This window comes from Neovison vison, chromosome 14 (assembly GCF_020171115.1).
Source record: "Neovison vison isolate M4711 chromosome 14, ASM_NN_V1, whole genome shotgun sequence".
Lineage (NCBI taxonomy): Eukaryota > Metazoa > Chordata > Mammalia > Carnivora > Mustelidae > Neogale > Neogale vison.
In genome coordinates this window covers 1,663,795-1,678,881 of record NC_058104.1, presented here as the reverse complement: position 1 = coordinate 1,678,881, position 15,087 = coordinate 1,663,795, and the positions used below count along the sequence as shown (strand labels likewise).

The 15,087-nt window shown below is 59.8% G+C and overlaps 1 protein-coding gene across 5 annotated transcripts in view; it reads right to left on the bottom strand.

Annotated features, from left to right (window-relative positions):
- Positions 1 to 15,087, bottom strand: part of NPRL3 (NPR3 like, GATOR1 complex subunit) — a 38,449-nt gene that overhangs the window by 9,742 nt on the left and 13,620 nt on the right. For all 5 annotated transcript variants that reach the window (XM_044233748.1, XM_044233751.1, XM_044233747.1 and 2 more), the window contains 3 exons: positions 13,563 to 13,637; positions 9,150 to 9,303; positions 7,213 to 7,294 (listed from right to left, as the gene is read on the bottom strand). In XM_044233748.1, coding sequence (XP_044089683.1) covers positions 7,213 to 7,294; positions 9,150 to 9,303; positions 13,563 to 13,637 — 311 coding nt within the window. The remainder of the gene's footprint in view (positions 1 to 7,212; positions 7,295 to 9,149; positions 9,304 to 13,562; positions 13,638 to 15,087) is intronic.

Below are 15,087 nucleotides of genomic sequence, written 5' to 3'. Positions count from 1 at the left end.
AGACGTCCCTGGGGAGCCCTGGAATCTGCAGTCCAACCGGAGCACCAAGGCTCAGGGAAGCCTCTTCTTTGTCAGTCCAAGGCTCAGGGGCCACCTGGGCATACGCCCTTGCACAGCCCAGGAGGGCCCCATCACAGCTGGGCAGCCAGGAAGGCAGGGCCTGTCTCCGGAAAGGACGTGGGCAGCAGGGGAAAGGTGCGGGGGTGCCAAGTCCCCATACGTCCTGTCGGGGAGGAGCACAGGGCACCCGGCTCCCTACAGAGGCCAGCAGCACGCCAGCTACCCCACAGCAAACCAGCCTCAGCTGCAGACCTCTCGCTCCCCACCTCCCTGCTGATGGCAATGTGGTTCTTTCAGGGCCAAACAAGACTCGGGTCCCGTAAAGCCTCCTGCCCCTGAAGCCTTGTTTCTCCCACATCCCACCCTGACCACCTGCAAATCCTGTCTGCTCTACATACAGGGAGGTACAAGGTCCAGACCTTCTCAGCACCAGCGCCCCCGTCCACCCTCCCTACTCAGACTCTCAAAGATCCAACCTCAGCAGTCCCAGCCAAGGCCCCCAAATGCCGGGAGATCCACATGACCTGCCCACTCTTCCCCCGACCTCATCTCCCACCTCAGGCCATCTGGATGCACCTGAACCAGCCGCTCTGCTGTTCTCGGCCTCTGGGGCTTCCTCCGGGCGCCCTGGGCTCTTTTCCCATTTCAGGTCTCACTCCAAGCACCACCTGCTTGGTGGGGTGGGCCGGGATCCGGCCCCCGCCCCCACCCCACAGGCAATCCGACCGCCGTGTGGTCCCGCGTGTCTGGAGGCACCTACATGTCTGCTAGAGGGTGCTGTTTCCCCGGCCAGAACCCAGTCACCAGCTCTGGTCTTAGTGCTAACCCCCCCCCACAGAGCCGGTCAAGCGTCAGGTACCTGGGGGCACTGAGGGCCATTTCGGGAACAGAGGAAGGCACACGCTGCCAACTCTGGGGGACACTCCCTCGGGAAGCCCCCGCGCAGAGAATAGGCTCCTGGCAGCCCCCCAGTGGGCATGTGGCCCCATTCGCCCTGCCCCCGAGAACCACACACGGGAGTTGTTTCCAGTAGGGGCTTCTGAAGCCCTCCAGTGAGGAGCCAGCCTGACTGCACTCCAAGCCCAGTGCGCGGCTCCTGAACCAAGTGCCACAGCACTTGGGACCTGACACAGAGGAGGAGGGGCTACTTGGGCAAAGTGCCATGATGGGTCCTCCCCAAACCCCCAGCAGGTGGACAAGATAGGGATGGTGCCCACTGTCAAGGTCTGGCCTGGCCCAGCCCGCTTCTTCCCATCACATTCCAACCCCACTCTGCAATTCCCAAGCGGCCGGAGAGGCCACGACGTCCACATCCGGCCAAGTGTGGGGCGGGCTGGGGCTCAGGAAGGCCCCGTCTCAGCCCTCCCTCAGGGCACACAAATGCACGGTGCTGGCAGATGGCCCTGTGGCCCTCACTGCCCACAGCCCCGGGCTGTTCCTACCATCGCATCCCTGAAGCCTCAAGCAGCAGAACAACTATCTCAGGCTTCTCCAGGGTCCACCAAAGAGCCAGCAGAATCTGTGTCAGCCATTTTCTTGTGAGAACAAACCGTGGGGGGAACAAAACACACATCTGTGACCTCGACGACCCTCGGGATTCCTGCCGACACCACAATCTGCCCGCTGCCCCACGACTCCCAGACACCCTCCACCGGCCCTGCCCCGAGTCAGCAGGGAACCCACGCCACACTCCCTGGACGTCTGCACCACGAGCCATCCCTGGAGGGAGGGTCAGAGCACCCACGGCTGCGAGGGTGGGGGCCGCAGGTGGGGCTGAGGCCAGAAGGCAAAGCTTTGGTCACCATGGACGCCACAGTCCCTCAGGGTGACAGCTACGAGTGGGTCTGATGAGTGTCACGCTCTCGGAAGAGACCCAGGATCCTGCACCAAGGCCCAGAAGAGTGGAGAGCTAAGGAGTTCGTAGGAGATGGCGGTCCCCAGAGCCCCACCAAGCTCTGGGCAAGGGCGTCTGCAGGAGGACAGTTGCCACCAAACCTGAGAAACAGCAGCTCACAAAGTCGGAGGTCACAGCACGCAAGAGCCGCCGGGTGGATGAGGTTCTCAGCACCCACGGACAAAACGAAGAGTGAAGAGAGAGGAAAGCAGGGCCACAGGGAGAGCGAGCCTGAAAACTAATGTGGGCAGGCTCCTCCGTCCCACCGGACATCTGGACAGAAAGGCCGGCTTCCGAGCGGCAGTCCTTAGGCCGAGGCTCAAAGGCGTGGTGGCCACACCCGGGAACCGGAGTCAGCCCTGACTCTCCTGCTGTTTCCCACGCAGCTGCTCCACTGCCCCAGGAGCTCGGCAACGCCACTGCACGCGCGGGCACGGGGTCCTCTCCCCGGAGCGGGGGAGACGCGCGCACGGCACTCCCTGGGTCTCACGTGCAGTTTGCTCCACGCCCACAGGCACTGGTCGCCACCCCCTCCCCCCGCCGGCCACATGCGCCCACAGAGCACTGCACACCGAGACACACGTGCAGACCTGGCCCAATACGCCCACCCACAAGGGAAGGGGAAGCCCCGGAGTGCCCCTGCCCAAGAGGCGAGCCAAGGGGAGGGGAAAAGGCTGCGTCTCTGTCTCGGAAGTGCGGCCCGTTTCTCTGACCCTGCGGAAGGAGGGCGCCCCCTCTGAAAACCTGGGAGGCTACGTCTGGTGTGTGTATCTGTCGGCACCACACAGCAGCTGACACGCAGCTGCTGTCTGTTGCCCACGTTACGCGGCGCCCAGCCCCGTGTGTGCCGTTGCCGCCTGTCACCGAACAACGTCCCTGCGGCATCACGGGGTAGTTCCCTACGCCATAGCAGGTGCGGAGCAGGGGTCTGGCGCCCACACGGCTCCCGCTCTGTACTTCTGTCTGCATGGCAGTTGTGTCTCGTCTGGAAACACTGTCCGAAGAGCGCTGACCCCGCGTGAGGCTTATCCTGCCTGCCACACGGCTCTGGGCCACACAGGGTCGCCCAGACCATCTGCCACAGGAGATAACGCTCGGGTCTCAAGGCGATGACTGCACAGGAGGCGACACCTGGCCTTGAAGACACGCCCTTATATCTCCTGCCCCAGACGGAAGGTGGCGTGCGGCCCTTACTCCGTTACCCTCTCCTCCCACCCTCGCAGAAACAACTTCAGCTCCTAACCCTTGAGCTGAGAGCCAAGACCTCCCTCTCTGGTCTCCCGGTCACCCTTCTCCCTGCCACCCAGTGCCCACCGACACTCTGGTCCCACACACAGCCAGCCTTCCTGCTAATGCAGCAGGGACACGTACACATTCAAGAGGTCCGAGTGGGCTCAAAGGTTTACAGAAGTGCAATTTGTGGAAGAAGAGACTAGCCTTCCCAGGATGCTGGTGGAGGTGTCTCTGGTGCATCACGGCTCTGAGCAGGCGGCAGTGGGAGGCAGCAATGAACCAGCACAGAGTTCCCAAGGCCACCTGCCCAGACTGGCCCTGGGCTGCCCCCCGAGCTCCGAGCCTCCCAGCCCCACCACAGGCCCCGCTACCTCTGAAAACCAGTCAGCACACACTGTCAAGCCGCGGCCCACAATACTGTGACTGCTGCGCACTCGTTCCCTCGACCACCGGTGGGCCACCAGCCAGGAGGGCCAGCCTCAGGGTTTGTTACAGGAAGTGCAGGAACATCCCCTGACTTCACGGGAGACACAACCTGACGGTCACACAGAGGCATGGGGCAGTCACTGAGGTCACCAAGCCCCACGGGGGACACAGATGCCACAAGAGTCAGGGCAGGCTCCCAAGGGATTCATGCTGCCGGCCCCTCCTCACAGACACTCAGGTCCTGGGCCACGAGGCCACCAGGCCAATCAGCCACGCCACAGCCATGGGTTTTACGTGAAGCAGCACATCCCAGGAGGCTGGGCGGGCTCAGGTGCCTAAGTGTCTACTGGGGTCGAGTCCTGGGTCAGGCTCCCTGCTTCTCCCTCTGCCTCTGCGGCTCCCCCTGCTTGTGCTCTCTCTCTGACAAATTAACAAATGAAATTTTAAAAAAAGAAGCCAATCCAGAGTGGCCAAAATTAACAAAACAGGAAACAACATGTGTTGGAGGGGATGTGGAGAAAGGGGAACCCTCTTACACTGTTGGTGGGAATGCAAGTTGGTGCAGCCTCTTTGGAGAACAGTGTGGAGATTCCTCAAGAAATTAAAAATAGAGCTTCCCTATGACCCTGCAATTGCACTCCTGGGTATTTACCCCAAAGACACAGATGTAGTGAAAAGAAGGGCCATCTGTACCCAATGTTTATAGCAGCAATGGCCACGGTCGCCAAACTGTGGAAGGAACCAAGATGCCCTTCAACGGATGAATGGATAAGGAAGATGTGATCCATATACACTACGGAGTATTATGCCTCCATCAGAAAGGATGAATACCCAACTTTTGTAGCAACATGGACGGGACTGGAAGATATTATGCTGAGTGAAATAAGTCAAGCAGAGAGAGTCAATTATCATATGGTTTCACTTATTTGTGGAGCATAACAAATAGCATGGAGGACAAGGGGCGTTAGAGAGGAGTAGGGAATTTGGGTAAATTGGAAGGGAAGGTGAACCATGAGAGACTATGGACTCTGAAAAACAATCTGAGGGGTTTGAAGTGGCGGGGGGGTGGGAGGTTGGGGTACCAGGTGGTGGGTATTATAGAGGGCACGGCTTGCATGGAGCACTGGGTGTGGTGAAAAAATAATGAATAATGTTTTTCTGAAAATAAATAAATTGAAAAAAAAAAAAAAAAAAGGAAGCCAATCCAGCTCCTTTGATGTCTCACCCGGATCTCCTACCCCCACACCTCGCAGCTCCGGGTCTCACCTCTGCTCGGACAAAACCCTCGCAGCCCCACTGGAACGCTGCCCCAGGGAGAAGCGGCTCTGTGCCGCTGGGTCACTCCGTAAACACACGGCGCCCTCTCTCAGCTCCAAGCTAAGCCCCCTGCAGCAGCGGGCCAGGCCAGACCTCAAGGGACAGGGAAGGCCCCAGGCCAGGGCTGTGGGCCGTCACAGAGCCACTGCTACCGGCAGGCTGGGACAGGGTGCGGGAGAGGACCCCGCTGTCCCTGGGCGCCCGACCAGAGGGACGCTGCTGCTGGCTTACGGAGGTGGGCCCCAGGACCCACCAGTGGGCAGGGTGGGGTCTGGGAATAGGAAAGGGCAGGCAGGGGCTTCACCCGGAGGAAATAGGATCCTGAACACTCACACCAGGACGCCTGGGCTGAAGGAAGCAGCCGGGGGCGCAACAGTGAGCCCCAGGCGCCATTTCTTCCCTGAAACGTGGCTCCCTGGCCTCCCTCAATCCAGGACCCACTGGGGCGCTGGGCTGCCTCGAGTCCAGGCGGCAGGTGGGCCAAGCGCCCCGGACCTCACGGCCTCCAACCCTGCAGCTCAAACCCAAGGAGTCACGCTCCACTCCTTCCTTCGACGCGGCAAGCCTGGCTCCGGTCTGGCGTTTATCTCCAGGGCAGGCTGAGCGCCGCTTCTCATCCCACCCTCGTGGAGGGAGGCCGGGCACCAGATGGCGCCCAGGAAGCACCAGCCAACCCAAAACCGGAGGACAGCAGACTTCAACGTGGTCTTGAGCAACACCGTGGGAGAAACGGGCGGGACCACGGGACGGGAGTGCCCATGCCGACCCCCCACCACCACCGAGGTCAGGACGAGGGAACACGGGCCACAACTTCCGTTGCAGAGGACAGCTCTGCATCCGGGGCAAAGACACCCTTCCTCTTACAGCAGCGGACAGGGTCTGAGAAGGCTCTGGATAGGAGAGGGGGACGCACAGGGCAGCGGCCGGACACGGCTGTGGACACACATGCTCACCGAGACCCTGGGCAGGCACAGCCAGAGGAAGGGGGGGGGTCTCCTGTGCTGCCAGTGGGGTGTGGCCCGTGGTGCAGGCCCCCCAGGCCCGTGCACCATGTCACAGGGCGCGCTGTCAGGAACACACACACAACCTCACGTGCGCAGCAGGCGCAGGTCTTAGGGCCCCCGAGGCTCAGAGGCTGCAGCAACTGAGGGCCCAGGCAAGGGCTGGCTAACTGGCGGCAGCAACGGAGAAGTCCTTACATACAAGTTCAGCGGGTGGAGGCCACACCGCTGAGCGGAGAGGGCAGGGACGGTGTGCACGCGCAGCGTGGGGGGCAGAGGTGGCCAATGCTCGCCTGCGTGGCCTCCAGCCCACCTGGGCGGCTGGCTCGTGGCCTGGGGCTAGGACGCACCTGCCGCCGGGGCTGTACGGAGCCCGGTGGAGGGACATCGGGGAACAAACTCAACACTGATTTCAGATGAGGGATGCGTGACCTTTTCAAAACCTTCCGTTAAAACAGCAAAAAGAACGGAAATTTCCCAAATGCTCCTAACAACAATCCCAGGTATGGGACTAGAGATGGGCTTTATTTTCTCGACACTCTTCTAGATTTCCTAAATATCGATAACAAGCGTGTACGGTTGGTGAGATCAGGAAAACGACTAACACAGAAAAGGGTCCTCGAGAAGCCGCCCTTTCTGGGCTTAGACGACGTGTGCTGTTGCAGCCACAGCTCTTAGGCCCAGCCCACTCCAGTGGGGAGCACGGGGCCCACTGATGGGATGAAGGCCCGAGAAGGCCAGGGGTGGGCACGGGGCGGTGTGCAAGGACAAGGCCCAGAGCATCCTGCACCGCTGGCTGGGCAGCGACCCCTCGGGAAGCAATAGTCCTGGGGCAGGGCGGCGGGCACAGTGTGCAGGGACCCATGCCCCACCCCCGCCCACGGCCCCCACCTCCCAGCCGCACTGCAGACCCAGGGTCAGGGACCAGTGGACACACTGGGAAAAGAAGTTCCCGGCTGCGGACACCAATACTATGGGGAAAACCGTGCGGCTCTGCTGTGTCCACAGCACCTGCGCCTTCCCACATGCAGATCCCAAGTCCTGCGGCGTCCAGGGCGCCCTCGGAGCCTCAGCCTCCTCCTCAGCAAAGTGATGACATGACACCCACCTCAGGAGGCAGACCCCAAACCTGGCACCGTGATACGGTGACTTTAGGTTCAGTCCGGGGGCTGAGGGGGCCAGCGCTGCCAGTCCGTGCCCACCCCCATCACAGTGGCACCACAGGAGAACAGGCAACAAGGGCCACGGCAGGTGCCCCGGCACACCCCCTGCCCGCCTCACCTGTCGTAAGCCTCCTTGAGGTCCCTGGCCAGCTTGCACTTGGGCAGGATATGATGAAACGGGGACTGAGGACCATCACTCGCTGCAACGATCAGAACACAGAGAGTTTAGAGCCTCCGAAGCCAGGAAATATGTGAGGCTAGAACGGAAAATACCTATAAGAACAAGGTTAACTGGGCGACTTTTTGGCTCAGTGGGTCCAAAGTCTGACTCTTGGTTTTGGCTCAGATCATGATCTCGGGGTCGTGAGATCGAGCCCCACACTGCGTGGGGCGTCTGCTCAAGATTCTCGCTCTCCCTCTGCCCCTCACCCCCCACACTCACGTGCTCTTTCTCAAATAAATAAATCTTAAAATTTAACTGAATATAAATTTGAACTAGGTTTTCTTTTTTGATTTATTTTTGTACAGTTTTATGTACTTATTTGACACAGTGAGTGAGAGACAGAACACAAGCAGAGCGAGAGAGGAAGCAGGCTCCCCGCTGAGCAGGGAGCCCGATGTTGGGCTCGATCCCAGGACCCTGTGACCATACCCTGAGCTGAAGGCAGATGCTAACCGACTGAGTCACCCAGGCGCCCCAATTTCAAGTCATTTTGAACCCAACATCAGGGAACCCCGCACTGTATTTTATAAAATCTGTGCACCTATTTGAATGAAGATGAGACTTTGGCTGATTTGTTCAATGGCCTTGAGATGGGTCATGTGTTAGATTTTAGCACTGGGGCCCCTGGCCCCGCAGCGAGTTCACCGATGGCCCCAGAGCACAGACCCCCAAGATGCCCTCTACCTGCTGAGCCGCTCCTTCCAGGCCTCATCCCACTCACTCACACCAGGGCCATTTATTTTTAGGATCCAAAGTCTTTCATTAGGGGCACCCAGGGAGCTCAGTCGTTAAGCATCTGCCTTCAGGTCAGGTTGTGATCCTGGGGTCCTGGCATCGAGCCCTGCATCGGGCTTCCTGCCCGGTGGGAAGCCTCCCACTCCCCCTGCTTATGTTCCCTCTCTCGCGGTCCTTCTCTGTGTCAAATAAATAAAACCTTAAAAAAAAAAAGTCTTTTCTTAGCCCTTTATCATTAATACCTTAAAATATGTAGTTAATTGAATTTTTAAACATTTCTTGTGGTAGGGGCTCCCAGGGGCTTGGTCGTTGGGCGTCTGCCTTCTGTTTGGGTCAGATCCCCGGGTCCTGGGATGGAGTCCCACATTGGGCTCCCTGCTCAGTGGGGAGCTTGCCTCTCCCTCTGCCTCTGCTGCTCCCCCTGCTTGTGCTCTTTCTCTCTCTCAAATAAATGAAATCTTTAAAAAATTTCTTCTGTGATGAAGTCACAGATTCTAAAGAGAATTTTTTTAAATAAAACTTGTAGATTGTTATTAATCAATACACAACTGACCAAAACACACTTAACATTCTGACAGCTGTCAAGGGAAAAAGCAAGTTCTCATTGACAGCGCACCAGACTGCTACTCTGACGTCTGGCCACGGCCAGACTGGGCTCACCCTCAGACCTGCATCCGGCCTCCTTCGGCTGCAGAGCCCTGAGCTGAGATGGAGGTGTGGGGGCGGCAGGCGGTGCTCCTGTGCTCACAGGTGGTTTGGGGATGCCCAAGTCCACGCAGCAGCCAGTAACCGGTCAGCTGGTGACTCCGTCGGGTCCTCCCTCAGCTCGCGGGAAGCCGAGAACGGGAAAGCGCCCGCTTCACCAGCCCCGCGTTCCCACTGGCCCCTGGGCCAGTCCCCGGTGTGTGCACCAGCCGCCAGGTGCTGTGGGGTGCGGATCAGGCCGGGAAATCCACTTCCGGGGTCAGTTCAGGGCTGTGATGCAGCTGTGTCCCATGGGGCACCCTCCCGAGCGCCCGGGGACAACCTGCAGACGGTCCCAGGAGCCCCAGTGCCTGCGTGTGGGCCCGCGCACGCCGACGCCCCGCGGCACTCACCGTCAGCCACGGCGGACACCTCGTCCTGCAGCGCCAGGATCAGCTTGGCCTCCCGTGTGAGGTACTGGCAGCGGCGCTCCTCATGCTGCAGCACGGTGGCGATGCGCCGGGACAGCGTGTGCAGGCAGTTGATGACCGATGGGTCCGCGTTGGCCTGCGGGGGAGGGCAGGGGCTCGGAGGCGGCACGCACACTGAGGGGCACACCGGGCGCACTGGCCACAGGGTGTGAAGGAACCCGCTCAACTCCACATGGTCCTCTCCAGGGGCCACTGCTGTCCCCGGGCCTGTGTCCCCTCTGGGGTCTGTCACAGCAACACCGCTGTGAGCAGTGTCCTGGCTGGGGAATGGCTGCCCAAGAGGCAACATGGAGACGGCTCCATGGGGCCCCCAGCATGTGCCACCAGCAGAGGCACGGCAGGGCACCACAGCAGGGCCATGCAGACAGGACCAGGGCAGCCCACCAGGGGCCGGGGCAGCGGAGGGCACAGATCCCACCACCTGCCCGCAGTGGGACCCCAGGCTCCAGCTGGAGATGCTCCACAGTGGCACCTCCTCCAGCAGTTAGCCCGACAGAGCCCCTGCAGGGCACAAACCCGAGAGTTCTTGGGGTCACCCATGCGCAGCCACTGCTGGTGGGCAGGACCAGGCCTCCTGAGAACTCAACCACACGGACCCACTACAAAAGGGACACGGAGCTCGGGACACAGAAGCTCCAGGCCCCCCGTCTGCTGGACACACTGTCCTCACGGGAAGAGGCTCTTCCCAGCAGGAACATGGCTAACCGAAGCCAGCAGGCTCCCTTGGCACCCCTGCGCCAGCTCCAGAACCTATCAGACGGGCAGGGAGGCCAGGCCGCCACACCCGCCCGGGCCAGGGTGGGGCAGGCAGCTGGACGGTCTCTGAAGATGCACCACAGAGCAGATAGCGGCGAAGCCGTGACTCAGTGGTTCAGGAGGCCGCGAGGGCTGCTGAGTCATCCCAGGGGCGGAGGTGGGAAAAGGGAGAGGGACGCTGGTACCGCTGATTAAACCCCCGGGTGCCTCCCCTCCTGTTTATCTGGCAGGCAGGGCCCCCCCAGCGAGGTGTCCACAGCCAGCCCTTTGGACCAAACCCTGCACCAGACAGGGTAAACACCTTCGTCACCCAGACTTAGAGAGATTTTCTGAGCTCCCAGCAGATGTCACACTCACAGACAGAATCTGCACCCATGCGGGGGACAGGACTCAACACTGCCGTCACGCCATGCCCAGCACCCGGCAGCAGCCCTGCCCCTCCAGCATGGCTCCCAGCAACGCCCCGACGAGACGCTGGAACTACAGGGCCTGGTACACGTGCCACAGCTTTCCCGACAAAACACACTTGCAGAGGAGTCTGCACAGGCAGTCCCGGCAGCAAACAGGGGAGGAACGATCCCATGCACCTGGCTATTCCCCTCCTGAGCCACCGAGTCACACGGGAGAGCCTGACCCTATGCTCCAGGTTCCATTGGCGGGCCACCACAGCGTTTTAAGTCAGACGCCTGAGCCCATGACGTCCACATTCCCAGGCATGCAGCGGGGTATGCACCCAGGCAAGACCCGCACTGAAAGGGTGCCCTGCCTCCACACGCCAGACACCACAGACACAGGTGCCTGCAGAGCCCAAAGCTCACTCTGGCCACAGGGACAGAGGGACCACCGAGGACATGCCGGCCCTGAGGGGAAACTCAGAAACGCCGCATTTGCCCCATAGGTGATGTGAAACAGCAGGAGATTTAGGGTATCGCCTGTGAGACTTTCTCGCTCCCAAAAAGTGCACTGAAACAGAACGAGGCCTCCAGAGCAGACGTCCAATTTGTAGGCAACACGCACACACAGAGCAAGCACGATGAGATGGACCCCAACATGGACCACCAACGGGCCGGAGCGGGAGGGGGGTCCTAGACTGGCAGAGACCCACAGACACAGCCCACACACTCGTGAGGGCGAGGTTTTCATCCTGGCCCAGACAGGCCAGCGGCCAAAACTATGGCCACCAGGAACTAGCTGATACCAAATCACAGCGAACTTTATCGGGGGTGAAAAGGTGCCACGGTGTAACACCAACGTTCCCAGTTGATAGAGAAGCCACCCACAGTACGCAGAACTGAACAGACATGAGCTGCGGGGCTTGCCCAAAACGCCTGAACAACAGGGCAGGGGAGAAGCCAGGGCGGGCCGGTGACAGCCGGGGGACATCAGAGATGGGTGTACGAAGGTGGTCAGACTATTACTGTCACTAGTGGGCGGTTTGTTTAAAACTCTTTAAAGTAGGGCACCTGGGGGGCTCAGTGGGTTAAAGCCTCTGCCTTCGGCTCAGGTCATGATCTCGGGGTCCTGGAATCGAGCCCCACATCGGGCTCCTTGCTCAGCGGGGAGCCTGCTTCCCCCTCTCTCTCTTCCCACTTGTGATCTCTTTCTCCATCAAATAAATAAATAAAATCTCAAAAAAAAACTTTTCAAAGTATTAAAGTATATATGTATGTTTTCATGACTATTAAAAAATACAAAATAACTTTCTCCCCTAAAAATACCAATGCTTTACATCATTTAAAATTCCTCCTGCTCTTCAACGTCACGGCCTCTGCTGTGTGAGGTCCCGAACTGTGTTGCTTCCCGGCGCAGCGATCCACCCGTCCTCCTCCAGGCTCGGGCCGGGCCCCCACGCCTCACCCCTGCCAGCCACGGGCCACACCAGTGTGATGACTCCCCTTGTCTCAGCGGCCCAACTACTGGATGCCCGCACTGCTTCCGGCCTCGCCATTATCCTAAGTCTGCTCGCAGCTCCAGAAGCCGCTTGTTTTCTGGACGGCAGTGTCCAGAGGTGGCACCCAGTCGGCTCCCCCGCACTGTCCCGCGGCGACCAGGACCTGCCTGCAGGGCAGACCCATGGCTGCTTCTCACTGTCCATCCCGCAGGGACTGTCAGGGCTCACAGGCCAACAGCGTTCATCGTGATTTGGGGGTTTTGTTTCTTACTTACTGGAGCTCTCTTGGTGGCTGTGCGCAGTACGCAGTTTTGTCAGTCACACCTGACATTATTTACACTGTGCAAAGGCCAAAATGACAAAGTAAAGGTCTCCACGTGGAACGGCAGGCCCGGGACAGCCCCTGCTAACCCCTGCATGCTGCTGTCTCAAGCAGCGCGGGGGCCAGTTTTAAAGACCGAGCCTCACTCCAAGGGGCTCTGCCCTGGCGTCACTGCGGTTTCGAGCCGCTCACAGTGAATGTGGTTTTCTCTCCAGAGAAAAGCATCTCGAGACGTGGAACGATTCCCCATCTTACAGGTGTCCCCTGCGCTGCATGTCATTTCGGCCACTCTGAGGGCCGGCAGAGCACACACTGCTCCGTGTCACTGAGACCCAGTCACCTGGTCTGGGATGCTTTAGTGAAGCCGGCATGCAGGCCACACGTGCCAGCCAGAAAGAACACGGACTGCTTTCATATGAACCGGCAGTGGGGCAGCTCACGGGGATCCCGTCACAGGACAGCCACGAGACAGACTTCCTGGGCAACCCCCAGTCCTTTCGGAACACAGTGAGGCTTTCCCGGGGGCGCTTTTCATGTTCCTGTGGGTCCCTCAGATCCTGACAGCTTCACTGAAGAGAAACTTCCTCTGACCTAACTTCAGGCAGTCTGGGAACTGCCCGGAGAAACTCCGAGGCTCATGGATTAAACACGACACAGAGAACCACAAGTGCTGGTGTGGAGGACACAGACAGTGGGCCGCCATGGGCAGCCGTCTGACCCGTCCTCAACACGGCACTGCAATGCCACCCCGGGGTGTGTGTGCCCAAGGGAAAGAAAACCGGGTGTCCACGCAAACACCTGGACAGAAATGTCCGTCACAGCACGGGCCCTAGTGCAGCGACGCACACACGTCGCTCCCAACGGCCGGAGCGCAGAGACAGCGCATCCGCAACTGCATCTACAGACGGACGCGCCCGCTGAGCTCCACGCACACGGAACACACTGCCGCCACGAAAGGGGTGGGCACGCTACCATGTGTGTGAGCCATGTGGAAGCAGACAGACGCCGAAGGCCACACAGTGTAGAATCCTGTCTCTACGCAAATGCAGAACAGGTAAGCCCACAGACAGAAGGCACACCGGTGGTTTCCAGGGGCCGGGAGAGGAGGGAAAATGAGAAGTAAGTGGTCTCCTTTTGGGGCAATGAAACTGTCCTGGAACTGACACAGGAAGGGTAAACTCCCGCAGGACCCACGGAGGGGCCTGGCAGCAGCTGGGCTGGCCCCGCAGTCTGAGCTCTGAGCCAATGACACCGTCACCGGAGATGAACAGCAGCTCCCGTCCCAGGACCCTGCTCCCCCGCCCCGGGGCCCTGCTCCCCGCCCTCGAGCCGCCAGTGCTCTCCAGCCATCTGCGCACTAGCTCACCCTCAGCGCAAACACCACATTAAAAAGAATCATCGTGGGGGCTTCCCTCTTCGGAGATGGGTCTGTTTTTGAAACCTGGAAAAGAAATACAATCTAATGAGTGAGGGCCACCACGTCCCAAGAAACCCTGTGTAGAGCTATTCTTCAGGCACAAGAAAAGGTTCCAGAGGGTAGCCAACCCAGAAAAAAACAGCCCTAGGGTCTCTGAGACGTGGCCACCGCCTCCGCACGGGCAAGCACGGGCAGCACAAACCTATGGAAACGCGGCTGAGACGACAGGGGGAGGGTCGATGCCATGGCCCCAAGGGACAAGATTACTGCAGGCAACGGAAGGGAGCTTGATGGGGAGAGGCTTGAGCACACGGGACACTCTCTGCCCAGACCCTTCCTCCCCCACTGCTGTCTCCACTGTCCCCTGTCCCCGCCAGGCTGGGCAACCGCTCCAGACGACGGAGAGACAGGTAACACTCAGAGCCAACCGAGACCACGCTGCCTGGCACCTGGCCATGGTCGGTCACACGTGCCGCCAGCAGAAGGCACAGGAGTGTGTCTGGGGGTCGGGGGAGGGGGTGGTGGCCACATCTCCCTGGGCCAACCCACCAGGACGGTCACCATCCCTGGTTTGGTAGGCTGTGACTCCTGGGAGGATGTCCCATCTCCCCCTGCCACCCGCAGGTCAGCAGCGGGGACTGAGGCCTGTCTACAGAGGCCTGGTAAAGATGAAGGTGTCACCAGTGGGACCTGGTGCACCAGCCACGGACTGCTGTCCTGGAACAGCCAACCCCCTCAGAAGCTCCTTCCATAGGGAAACTCAGGGAAAAGACTTGAGGACTGCAGCTTCTGGATCCTATAGATAGAGCTGAATCTTACCCCATCTTATCAAAGCCCTGATTCTGTGTGCAAAGGACTGACTAGCAGGTTTTGGTGTCAAACTCCCTTGGGGAAGAGTGCCCTCGATCTTGTTAAAACCCCTCAGTACCGTAACGTGTCATTCATCCCAGAAGTCTAGCACAACACTAAGAACTGAATTAATCATCCTATTTGCTATGATGTCATTTAATAAATAAGAAAAAAGACTTGCACCACTTCAGAGATGGACGTCCTAGATATAAAGGGGACGGTGGCAGTCAGGAGAAACCAGGAAGCAAAGAGCAAAAACCATGGCAGGCCTATGGGGATACGCAGCTCACTGAACACACACACACATGCACGGGGTCAGGGACACGGCATGATACGATGGCTGCCTTCACCAGTGTGAGCCACAGCTCCCTGAGGGCCCCGGAGCCAGGACAGGCCGGGCCTGCACAGGGAGAACCCCACCTGCCCAGCGAGAACGCCACCTGCACAGGAGGGCCGTACCTGCCCAGGGAGAGCCCCACCTGCCCAGGGAGAGCCCCACCTGTCCAGCGAGAGCCCACCTGTCCAGCGAGAGCCCACCTGCCCAGGGAGAGCCCCACCTGTCCAGCGAGAGCCCACCTGCCCAGGGAGAGCCCCACCTGTCCAGCGAGAGCCCCACCTGCCGGGC